Source organism: Emydura macquarii, unplaced genomic scaffold (genome assembly GCF_026122565.2).
Source record: "Emydura macquarii macquarii isolate MOO-44397 ecotype Brisbane River unplaced genomic scaffold, CSIRO-AGI_Emac_v2 contig_3390, whole genome shotgun sequence".
Classification (NCBI taxonomy): domain Eukaryota; kingdom Metazoa; phylum Chordata; order Testudines; family Chelidae; genus Emydura; species Emydura macquarii.
The window spans coordinates 2,519,123-2,531,149 of record NW_027133527.1 but is presented as its reverse complement, the minus strand read 5'-3'; the positions used below and the strand labels follow the sequence as shown (position 1 = coordinate 2,531,149).

At 60.4% G+C, this 12,027-nt stretch overlaps 1 protein-coding gene across 1 annotated transcript in view; it reads right to left on the bottom strand.

Moving 5' to 3' along the window:
* Positions 1 to 12,027, bottom strand: part of MYO15A (myosin XVA) — a 76,251-nt gene that overhangs the window by 15,695 nt on the left and 48,529 nt on the right. Inside the window, exons 43-55 of the mRNA XM_067534194.1 lie at positions 10,340 to 10,461; positions 9,091 to 9,150; positions 8,074 to 8,149; positions 7,431 to 7,546; positions 6,916 to 7,034; positions 6,196 to 6,337; positions 5,635 to 5,746; positions 5,161 to 5,235; positions 3,359 to 3,564; positions 2,924 to 3,066; positions 2,210 to 2,282; positions 828 to 900; positions 78 to 151 (exon numbers count right to left, since the gene is read on the bottom strand). Coding sequence (XP_067390295.1) covers positions 78 to 151; positions 828 to 900; positions 2,210 to 2,282; positions 2,924 to 3,066; positions 3,359 to 3,564; positions 5,161 to 5,235; positions 5,635 to 5,746; positions 6,196 to 6,337; positions 6,916 to 7,034; positions 7,431 to 7,546; positions 8,074 to 8,149; positions 9,091 to 9,150; positions 10,340 to 10,461 — 1,391 coding nt within the window. The remainder of the gene's footprint in view (positions 1 to 77; positions 152 to 827; positions 901 to 2,209; positions 2,283 to 2,923; positions 3,067 to 3,358; positions 3,565 to 5,160; positions 5,236 to 5,634; positions 5,747 to 6,195; positions 6,338 to 6,915; positions 7,035 to 7,430; positions 7,547 to 8,073; positions 8,150 to 9,090; positions 9,151 to 10,339; positions 10,462 to 12,027) is intronic.

Below are 12,027 nucleotides of genomic sequence, written 5' to 3'. Positions count from 1 at the left end.
GCTGTGGGGCAGGGCCCAGCCCCCTGACCCAGAGCACCCCACGGGGCTCCTGCTCCGCTCCCCGGGGAGGGACGTACCTTGAGCACAGCGCAGACGACGTCCAGCTCCGTCTGCCCCCTGAGAGGCCAGTCGCCCATGAACTTCATCACGGCTGGGGATGACAAAGCAGTGCACGGTGACGTGGCGGGGGGAGGCAGCTCTCGCGGCTCCGTCCCCTGCGCTGCTCGGGGCCCACTGGATGGCTCCGGTGAGCCGCGTGAGTGGGGTCAGGGGCGGAGGGGTTCACAGCACCCCCACACCGGGGAAGGGGGCTGGCCAAATGAGGCCCGGCGCCACCGACTCTTCCTCCCCAGCCCCCACCCCAGGAGCCTCCTGGCGGTTCGGCTCCCGGACCCCTGGTTTCTGCCCCACCTCAGCCTACTCCTGATTCCAGGGCCCTGCCCTGGGGTGAGGTCTCTGAGCTATGTGGGGCGGAGGATGGCGGTGGGCAGGTGCCCCGCCCCGGGGGCTGGGGGCTGAGTTTTCAGCTGGATTCTCGTTAACAAGCCCCTGGCTTTCGGGCACCCCACAAAGCAGGCAACGGCGTGGGAAGCCCCCCAAGCTGAGCACGTTGGTCTCAGCTGCCCCGAGCGGCCGAGCCCCGGAGCAGGAGGGATCCCTGCCTCCTTGGAGCTGGACGACACAAGGGGACAGGAGCCAGAGGGGCTGTTCCTCATGCCCAGGGGAAATGGACCGGGAGCAGGGCCCCCCCCTGCCGTGGGCCAGAGGCATCCCCGAGGCTGGCCCAGGGCCGGCTCAGCCCGGGAGACGCGGCGCCGCCCACGCACCTTGGAAGGCCTCGGCGGCAGCTCTGCTCAGGCAGCTGTCAGTGAATTCGATCAGCGACTCCTGGAGCGGGCACTGGCCGAGGAGAGAGCGGAAGCGGGGCGCACGTCAGTCCCTCGCGTGGGGCGCTCGGCGGCCGAGGCCCTGCCAGGTGCTTAGCAGAGCAGCAGCCTCCAGCCCCTCGCTGCGGCTGGAGATCAACGCACCGGACGATGGCACCTATGAGCACCCGCCAGCCGGGCTCCCTTCCCCCCATGTGCTGCAGGGCCAAGGGGGAGCCAGGACCCAGGGGTGTCCAGGGGGGGCCATGGCCCTGCTCACTCATTCCACACCAAGGCCACCGCTGGCACCCCACTTCCAGGCCTGATCTCTAAAGCCGCCCTATAGCCTGACGGGTCACAAGCAGCAAGATGACGTCACGAGGCCCCAGGTAACCGGGGGGCGGAGAGGGGATGCTGCCAAGCGTGGGGCGGCCATGTGAAATCAGGGTCCCGCCGGCCAGTTCCACATCAGGGGCGCCCTGCCAGAAGGTCACAGAGCGAAGAGCCTAACCCTAGAGAGAGGGTCAGGCCAGGCCCAGGGAGCCAAAACACGTCCCTTGGGGACTGGGTAGCCACGCGGTCTCATGCCAGCCCGGGAGCTGAGTGTGCCGGTGTCTGAATGAGAAATGCAAACGATGCATTACTACAAATACTCTGCAAGGGTCAGCGGCTCGGGCTGAGCCATTTACACAGACCGGAAACTGCTTGAGATCTGGTTTGCATCCACAGGCATCCTCTGGAACAGAGGCATGTCCCTCCCGCACTACGCAGGCTTCCCCAGCAAACCCACCCTGCACTTGCCTATGGAGATGGATCCTGACCATATCAGACACCTCTGGGTTAACTGGGAGCCTGGAAGGCCAAAATCCTTCCAAGCCACAGATCAGGTTCAGCCCAGCCTGCTGGCCTGCTGTCCCCGCCCTGCCTGCAGGGCCTGTCCCCGGGGCCCGCTCAGCCCTAGCCCATCACAGCTCAGTTGACTGCAATGGACTCGCAGTCCCCTCGGAGCGGCATGGAGCCCAGACGTTCACTTCACAGAGGCCACCAACCAACTTTTCACTCCCACCAGTGGATTTGAACCCACGACCCAGAAAGAAGAGACTCTCTAGCCCTTCAGCAAGCCCGGTCCCCTTTGCTGGTGCGGCTCAGGGTGGAGGGCGGTAACAGGACTGGCAGAGCACGTGTCCTTTCCAGCAGGGGCTACCCTAAAGCCAAGGGAGGGGGCAATAGCCTGAAACTGGCAGATGGCTAGGCTGGCAGGGGGCGGCTCTGCTCTGCTCTCCAGCAGGGCCCGGCCTGGCCAGCCAGGAGCACGCGCAGAGAGCTCATGTGAGCCCCGTTACCTTGGTGAATTTCAGCATCTCCGCCACATCCGGCGAGTCCTTCCCTTTCCAGGATTGCTGCTTGCAGGAGTCCCTGGCACAAATCCCAGAAAGAGAATGACAGGGGCCTCGCTGGGCATGAGCTGCCGGGGCGTGGGACGGGGGATCCCCTGGACCGTCAGCAAATCCGCCTCCCCCACGGACAGGGGCTTTGGGCCCAACTGTTCGAAGTTCCCCTTTTGCTGCTGCGACTGCAAAACCTGTGCCCGAGTTGCGGCAGCCAGCGTGCTCTGCTAGGGGCGTGGGGTGAACTGCCCACCTGGGCCGCCAGGCATGCGCTAGGAGGGATGGCTGCCGTTCCCGGGCAGGCCAATGACAACGCACGTGCTGACGAGAGGCTGCGCTGGGAATGGAGCCAGGCACGCGGCAGGACGAGAACCCGGCGGAAAGCCCCTCCGGGCAGTTCCGGAATCGGCCAGAGAGGTCGCTCTCGAGCAACCCCCGGCCCTGCCTTCTCTGCGGTCCTTGGACTGGGCAGAGAGCCTAGATCTGCAGCGGGGCAGTCAGCCCTGGGGTGCCAGCCGGGGCTCAGTTACTGCCACAGGTGATGGGAGTTTCTGCGAGGTGGCTACTGTCCCACTGGGAATGGGGCTGAGCTCCTCCAAACTCATTACACATGGGGGGTCACTGGAGGCCGGAAGGTTAAAGGTCACTCCCGCCACCACCATCACTCACTTCTTCATCCTCTGCACCGCCCGGAAATACTTCTTGGCAAACTCCAGCATGGGGAACTGCCGGCCCTGCAGGGCACTGTCCCCAGGAAGCTCGCCACCATACTCCTCCACGCTATCCGCGTAGTCACTCCCCGCCGGGGATACCTGGGGAGAGGGGGACCGTGGGCTACAAGGGGCGCAACGCACACCTGCGCCACCAGCGTACGGCTCCCTGGCCGCTTGCGCCATTAACCCTCGGAGTGCTGCACCACTCACCATGCCCGTTGCAATGCCTCCTCCCCCTGTAGCCTCCTACCCAGCTGCTTAACCAGCCCCGCGGTCCCAGCCCTCCCCACCACCACGCCGACCAAACCCACCCCCCGCCCCAGCCCTCTGAGAGCTCCCACTTTCCAGCACTGCAAGGGTTACAAAGGGACCCGTGGGGATGGCCACTCACCTCCATCTTCCTGTCCAGCTCCTGGGCCACAGCTGTCGAGGCCACGGCCACGGCCACGGCCGCCGAGGCTGCCACCTCGCCCTGCTTGTTCTTGGGCTTTTCTTTCCTGTCTGCTGGCAGGTGGATAAAATCGGGGGCGGCCACAGGCTGGACGTACTCGGCGGAGAAGTGCCCCGACCTCCCATGAATGGCACCAAACTTCCATCCTGCATCGGGACACGTCGTTAGCAGCCCAGAGGGGGTGGCTCGGATGCAAAGATCCCTCCAGCCCCGATCCCGTATGTTCCTCCCTGCCACACAGACCAGGCTATTGGTCCATGCAGTCCCATATCCCCCTCCATGCCCCACTGGGCCGGGCTATTGGTCCATCCAGCCCTGTATCCTGCCTCCCTCCTCTATCATTTTAGACCTATTCATTCAAACCAACACCCCATGCCTGCTGCCCTGCACCAGACATGTCACTCAAATCCAGCTTCCTGCCTGCCGCAGTGGCCAATGCCCGGTGCTTGCCAGGGAGCTGCAAACTCCCCGTAACGACACGTAGCATGGCCAGAGCTGTGGTCGCATTCAGGGAGCGTTCCTTCCTGACCTCTGCAGAGACCTGTCCTGAAGCATGAGATTTGATCCTCTGTATTTCAGCAGGCAGAGCTGCAAACACCAGCACCATAGACACAGCCAGCACCCTTTGAAAATCCAGCTGGGAGTGGCTGGTATGCAGACCCGTAGGCTTGCTTTTGCACAGCACTCTTAAACAAGCGGTTCGAGGACCATGCACACTGCATATACCATCCCGTCCTGCATGGAGCAACCTACTGTTCTCCTGGGGTTAGCAAGAGCTTCCCCCCAGAGACGAAAGGGGCTAGGGACCAGGATTACGCACACAAACCAGCTACAGGAGCCAGGAGTACACAGTGCATGGAGGAGACCAGCATGGCCAATGGGGCTGTTAGAACTCCAGCGGCTTCTCTGCACACAGGTTTGGGAGGTGGATGGGCGAATAACCCCCAGGCCCTGTTGCCCTGTGCTCAGCCTGCCCCTGGAGTGCCGACTGCTGGCGCCGCGGGACCCAGACCAAAGCACCCCGGGGATGTCACAATGATGCATGCGTCCATTCCCCTTCCCGGCCACTCCCCATGAGCATCTGGGTGAGCACGCTCTGCTGCAGTCAATGCCTCCGGTGAGCTGGTGCCAATGGGTCTCTCTGGGCCCGTCGGGCAGGCAGATTTCCCCCGGGGGGCTCTATTTCTCTTCAGTATGCGTCCAGGAACTGTCTCCAGTGACCCACCGGGGGCCCTGGCTTCCCCCATCTCTTGCCAGAGTCCTGGCACAGAGACAACTAAGGGAGCCGGCTGGAAATCCGACAGCGTCCTTTGCGCTTTGGCCTCTATGTGGGAAACGGCCCCTGGCTCGGATCGTCCGTGCCTTGTTCAGCCAGAACGAAAGGAGGAACTCCACCCGCTGGTAGCAGTAGTAGGCGCTTGTCCTGTGTGTGGACTGGCCACTCGAGGGGGACACGACTCTGCAGCCGTGTGTTACAATGACAGAAAGGGGCCCTTAGGATATTTTCTAGGGCTCCGGGCCCTGCCCTGGGGCTATGATCCTGCCCTGGACAGTGGAAGGAGGTCGTGGGCTGCAGTGGGGCCATTTGGATTCTCTCCCCCCCGCCCCAGGGTGAGCTGGGAGCACATGCTTTGTCAAGAGGAGGGGCTCGCTGGCTACAGAGCCACGCAGGAGAAGGGGCCCGGGGGCCAGGGCTCACAAAGGGACAGCACGGCACAGCACGGCAATCCAGAGCCACCCACCAAAATCCTGGGTGCCCCTCTTCAACTCCTCCAGGTAGGTCACCTTCTTGCGGACCACGCAGCCGTACCAGTGGTCTGTGGGGAGGGGGACAGCCTCAGGGCACCAGGGCAGGGCTGCGTGCCCCCCCCCCCTGCACGCTGCCCAACGGCGCTCCAGAGGGATTCTAGCAGCAGACTCTGCTCCTTGGGGCAGGCGGCTGGGAGCGTGCTCTGGTGGGGGGGGCTGCAGAGCGGCACCACAGCGCCCCCCCTTCAGAAGAGGGAGTCCAGCACGCAGCCAGATGTGTGTGATGGGGGGGCGGGGGGGCCCAGGGGGTTATAAACCCAGTACGGCAGGGCTGGATGGTCCCATTCAGCTCACCGCGCCTGCCCAGGGGAATGGGCCCCCCCCCCATCCTCTCCGCCCCGTCACGCCCCAGAGGTGGCTCCCAACAGAGTGCGCCAGCGGCCCCCGGGGCGGGCCAGGCGGCTCACCTTTCGCAGGCTGCTCCAGCCGCTGCAGCTGGATGATGTCCCCCTTGTGGAAGGACAACAGGCGGCTGTCGTCGGGGAGGTAGCTCTTCACGGCGACCACGTACCGCGAGTCCTGGCACACGGGAGAGGGGCCGGGTTTGGTGCTGCTGGGGGTGGCGGGAGGGGGGCCGCACATTCACGCACACCCAGCGTGCAGTCAGACCTCCACCCACCCAGCGCCCCCACCCCCCACACGCACTCAGAAAACAACCACACAAACACTGCCCTCGGAGTACAACTGTACACACACACACACACACACACACACACCCCAGCTGAGCACACTCGTACACAGCTGTGCCCAGGTGCCCGTTTCCGGGGCTCCGGAGGGAGAAGCTCTGCAGAGCTCTCTGGCTGATTCGCTCTGGCGGCCAGACCAGGTGGGTCTCATGGGCAGCGGGGCAGGCGTATAAAACGCTGAGCTTCTCTCGGGCACGGGGGAGCTGGGGGAGGGACAGGGCAGTACCCCACAGGCTCCCCCCGCCCCATGGCCAGGCTCCATTCCCATGGCGGGCCGCTCACCTTCCTGAGCTCCGTGATGAAACAGTCAATCAGGGCCTTCACCTGCGGGGCTCTGGAGGAGAAGAGGATGAGCTTCTCGCTGGCCAGGTTGAACTCCAGCATGTTGACGGAGGGGACGCTCACAAAGAGGATATCGGCGTAGCTGGGGTGGAGGGAAGGGTTGGGTTAAAAAATCAGGTGAGGCGCGTGCAGCCAAGAGAGGAGAAAGCCAGAGGGCTGGGCTTGGCCGTGTCTCCCCGGCGCCATGCTCTCTGACCACTGGCTTCTGTTTGCCACCGACTTGCATGGAGCTAAGAGGGGACTGGAAGTCAGGACTCCTGGCTCGGAGGGCTGAGCTCCACGGGGCGTGAGTGGCAGAGCGGGGGCCCTCTCAGGAGTTCCTGGGTGCCCGTCACGGGGAGGGAGCCGTGGAAGCAGGCGGGGCTGAATATAGCAAAGGATAAATCACACCTGCTCCTCTGGTAGCTGGGCGCTAACTCCCTGGGTCGGCAGGCGTGTGTCGGTGTGTGCACAGCCCGTGGGCTCGTGTGTATATAGGTGTGCACAGAGGGGCGTGTGTGTGTGTGTGTGATTGCCTGGTGTGCCAGTGCCAATGCCAGGCAGCCCGTGCCCAGCCTGATTCTCCTGCCCGGCAGGGTGCTGGCAGCCACATGCCGGTCCTTATCCAGACGTGCCCGCACAGCCAATTCCTCCTCGTGGGGCCGGCCGGCCTGGCCTTACCTGTAACCCCGCAGCACCCGCAGCTGCTCTCTGGGCATGTTGGCGCCCTTGACTAGCCGCAGCAGTTTAATCCCTGTGTGGGACACTGCCAGGATCTGCACCCCCGTGCCAACGCTGCCCTGCAGATAAAGGGGAAGAGGTCACGAGACAAATCAGTGACCGTTAGCATCGCCCCCCTGCAGCAATGAGCCCAGCCAGGCTGGGCACTGCCTGGCTAGGGCAGAGACCGTCCGCTGGGGAGATGCGGGGGCTCAGAACCAGCACTGGATTCACTGCAAAGAGCCCAGGAGCACTGACAATTCCAGGCCCTGGGATCTTCCCGGGGCCTGTCTCTGACTCCACCGTGGCCTTAGACCTGCAGATCTCCCTGTCCCAGCTCTGTGTTAGGTCTGAGGTTTGCAGGGGCAACAAACCGTAGCGCATCGGCGGCTGCCGCTGAGATCTGCCCCAGCCCATGGACTAGCCCCACCCCTCCTCCTGCTGGGTGCGGGGCAGGCTGTTGCCCCGGCACTTACCGTGGCGGGGAAGAGGCGGGAGAAGTAGACCTCCAAGCTGTCCCGGGCTGCGATGACAATCTCCTTCTTAACACTGTCATCAGCCACGGGGCTGAAGGAGTCCAGCTTGTTTTCCGCTGCGATGAGAAACACGCCCCAAGAAAGATGTCAGGCGCTGGCTCCCCCCGCCCCCCTCAGCCAGAGCGGAGCTGGTGCTGGGGAAAGGGAATCTGGGCCTGGGGGCTCAGCTGAAGAACAAAGACGTCCCCGGGGGTGGGGGCGGATGAGCTCTGCTCTCCACTGAGGGATAGCCCCAGCTGGCATGGGACGGAGCAGGCATGTCCCACCTGCATGCAAGACGCCAGCTCCCCCTGACGGTGCCGGGGACCTGACCTTCCCACGGGAGCGGGGAAACCCCCAGCAGAACTTGTCACTCTCAAGTCCCAGCTCAGACTAAACCCTGGCCCCAGAGGTGATGGCCTGCCGGGGCCAGCCCGGCCACATGGCAAACTTCCCGTCGGCTTCCCGGAGAGCAGCTTTGCCCTAAGCGTTAGACGTCCCCTGGCCCAAGGAAGAGCAGGGAGATCGGTCTGGAGAGAGATGAGAGAAAGGAGGCCAGCCCCTCGGCACGACGCAGGACACAGTGGCCAGGGCTGGGTGTTACCGAAGAGGGATTTCATGCGCAGCCGCTCCTGCGGGGTGATCCTGACGCAGGCATCGGAGAGTGTGTCGCAGAAGATCTGAGGGGGGAACCCACCACGTTGGTGTTCGCAGCTTCAGGGCTGAGATGCAGCCTCACTGATTCCTCCTAGCAAGTCCCATCCCGCCCCATCCCACCCCCACTGGCTGCCACAGTGCAGGGTTCAGGAATACTGGCCCAGCCTCCCTGAAGCCTATCAATGCTGCTGCTGAATTGGCCTCAAAGGGCAAAGTTTGCCTGAAACACACCCCTACCAACCTCTCCACCCCCCAGAAGGTGTCGATCCTGCTGGGAAAAGGTTCCGTGGGTCCTTAATCCACTTGTGTATAAAAGAGGTGGGAGTGGATCTTTACAGAGGACCTAGGGTATGGGCTGAGCAGTCCTCAGGGAGGAACTTTGAGAGCAACCCAGTCTGGGGACAAGGTATGGGTTGGATTGGACATTCCTTTAGTCAGTAAGGCCAAGCCCTAGCATGGGAATAAGTAGTTCTGAGCCACTACAGGTTGTGTGGCTGTGTTTGGAACATGCTGGGGAAGCTACTTATGCCCAGAGGCGCTGCTGAGCAAGGGGAGGCATTTCTTGTGGAGGGGGCAGACTGGGAAACAGAAGTCACCTGGCACATCTATGGGTCTGTGTTCCCCCTTCCCCAGGGTCTGGCTGAACCCACGAGGGAATACAAGCAGGCTGAGTTGATAATGCTCTGACTTTCTCAAGTGAGGGTCTCAGGGCACTTTCCAAATGTTCATTAGCCCTCGTAACCTCCCTGTGGGGCACTGTCACTGCTCTACAGATGGGGAAAGGGAGGCAGAGACAGGGTCTGGTTCGCTCAAGTTCACACGGTGAGTTTGTGACCGAGCCAGAAACAGAACCCAGGAGTCCTGACTCCCAGCCCTTGACTGAAAGCGGGAAACTATCCTTCCGCTCTTATCGTACAGCCAACTACAGAGCAGGAAATGCTCTGTCTGCAGCCTGGCACCTCACCTGTCTGAAAATGAGATCCAGCAACAAGGGATTGTTGAGGTTATCCTTTGGATAGAAAACCTGCATGGAAAGATATCAGAGGGGCATGGTCAGGTGAGAAAGGATCTATTAGCGAACTGTTCCCTCACTCTGTGTTTCTAGTGACTGCTGAGCTCAGTGAAACCCAAAGGATTTTTAAAATCAAGTGGACTTTTCACGGCTTATGCCCTGTATTTCCTTTCTGCATTTCACTCAGACCAGGCCAGGAACTTGGGGTGACATTTTCAAAAGCACCTACTTAACCTACGCGCCTAAGTCGCATCAAGGCCGAAGTGCCTCGGCCAGTCTGGAACGTGGGACTTCAGCTCCTAAATCTGTGAGGCACTTTTGAAAGTGTTACCCCAAAGCTCGTCCATTTCACTTCTGTTCACTTACCAGGGAAACTGCAGGCATGAAACTGTTTCTGTTAATAACCCGGGGGCGGGAGGGAGGAGAAAGGGCTGTGATTTTTTTTTTTTTTTTAAATAAAGAACTTAAATATTAGGCCCAAACTCCCTGACTACGTCCCTTTAAGGGAAAGTTTCTTTTATACTGTACGTCCGAGAGGCAGTACCGGGCCTGCCTTGTGCGGTGATATAGACGGCATCTAGTAAGGGGGGACCTGATCCCTGACTGGAACCCCTGGGGGCTACCACAATCACAAATCATCAACAAATCACAGTGACACCACAGTCGGTAGCGAGCCCATCCGCTCGGGGTTCTCCTGCCAGACCCCCACTAACCCTCTCCGCCTCCGTTCCTCTCAGTGCTGCAGCCTTCCAATCTCACCTCCCCGTCTTGATTTCTAAAGAGAGCCACTGGAGCCGGCTCTGTTCTGAACATACGTTCCTAAGGAGAAAAGGGACCCCGACGTGCACTTTCTCCTCCGAGGGCAGCAGTTCTCAACCTGTGGGCCCCTCGTGGCCCAGTCAGCACATAGCTGCAGCCCATGTGACATCTCAGGGCCATGCATGTATTGTGTGGATGCGACCCACATAACACAGAGCCAGAGAGCTGCATATGCAGCCCTCGATGGTAAATAGGTTGAGAACCACTGGGGTGTTTGACGTCAGCAGCCTTAACAGCCACTAACGGGCACTCTTCCTTCACAGAAACAGACCAGGGACAGTTAAAAGTTTTTCAGGCCGGCTCTTTCACGGCTCAGATCTGGCCGGGCACTGATTTCCCCCGGCCCTTTGGGGCTGCATGGCGCCGTGCCCCAGACAAGTACCTCTTTCCTGATGTATATTTTCCAGGACACGTTGCGGTAGGCGTAGAACTCCTCGCTACAGCACCGGTGCAGCTGCGTCTGGACCTGCTCCTGCTCCGACAGGAGCTCTCGGGATACTGCGACTGAAAAGACACCCATGGCAGAGAGAGCCTGCTAGCTGGGCCACAGCGTGCTGCATCTGGGCAACTCAGGCCTATGCTAGCTAGCCAATCTCTTTAAACTGCTCCCCTTCCCCATGACCTGTGGGTCCCTTGCAGCCTTCAGGGCATTTCTCCTTCCACCCCGCCAGGAGGCAGGGCAGTGCAATGATCGCCATGCGGGAATGAAGGCATGGAAAGATTAAGTGACTTACCCGAGGTCACACAGGAAGTCTGTAGCAGAGCAGGGAATTGAACTTGTGTTTCCTGATGCCTCAGCCAAGGCACTAACCACTGCACCAGCCTTCCACTGGGGGCTGGTATCGATGCATTTAATGACAAAGTCTACAAGTTTCTGCCCCAGGGCCTCTGGCATGTATAGGTTCAGGGTGTGTGCAAACTAACACTCTCTTGCATTTATAGTACATCTTTTATCCTGAGGGATCTCAACGCACCTTACAAAGTTAAACTGCTCCACAAGGATTGGTTCACCCACCACTGAAATGCTGCCACCTCTGGGGTGGAAGGTGGCAGCTGAGTAAGAGCACACTGCCCAGCTGTTTAATACATGACGTGGTGGAGAAGGCCATGTCCAACAGAAATTGCAGGGGTAGTTTAAGGAAGCAGGATGTCATTGCCCGAGGTGGAATTTAGTCTGGGCATCTGGGTTTTGCCCTTTGATCCCAGACTCAACTCTTGCGGAAGATACCAGGGGATCGTTAATGGCCATAAGGCTGTGATACTCTCCCGGGGGGGAGCTTTGCTTCCTGATCCCATCAGGTGATCGATCATATGCCCTGAAACATGAGGATTGAGAGCTCGTCGCTTCATCCCACCTGCAGGTTCCCTGTTTTGGCATCTGCAAAAGCCTATGGGCAGGATGATGTGTGAGGCCATGTAACGCTAGACTCCCTGACTCTCAGCCAAACCCTTACTAAGGACGTCTGCCCAGGTGTAACTCACATCCCCGGCAGCAAGGATGCAAGATACCCATTCTCTAGGCTCTGTGGGATTCCCCCACTTTGTACTTGCTGCTTTCTACTTCATCAGATTCTTATAACACGCTCATTGCCGTGGGATCTGATTGCCTCACATTTGCACAGCTCGCACCTTTTTTGCCTAACACGTAGCATTTTATGGCGAGTTCTTTAATAGTCCAGGGTCCCACAGGCCCATCCAGGGGCTCAGGATTCTCGGGTACTTTTCCTAACTTGCAAAACACAGAAGCGTATGAACGAATCAATGCAAAAAGGATCAAAGTTCGGGGGGCAGGGAGCAGCACTGAGTCAGGTTGGAGGGTCCAAATGGGTCAGATGCGGACTCACTCTGAAAGTCAGATGGCAGTGGGGTGAGATCTCTCTAGGGCTAAGGACTCTGCTTGCGAAGCCACTGTACGCGGGGTTCTCTGTAGGATGGTCCCTCCTGAATCAGCGGGATCTCAGCCTTTGGACAGGCCAGGGCTAAGTTTACCCAGCCCTTCAGTAACAAAGGGTTTTCCTATTACTTCCCGGCTGGGTCCTGGCCGCAGGGCAATGGGCTCCCAGCTGGGGG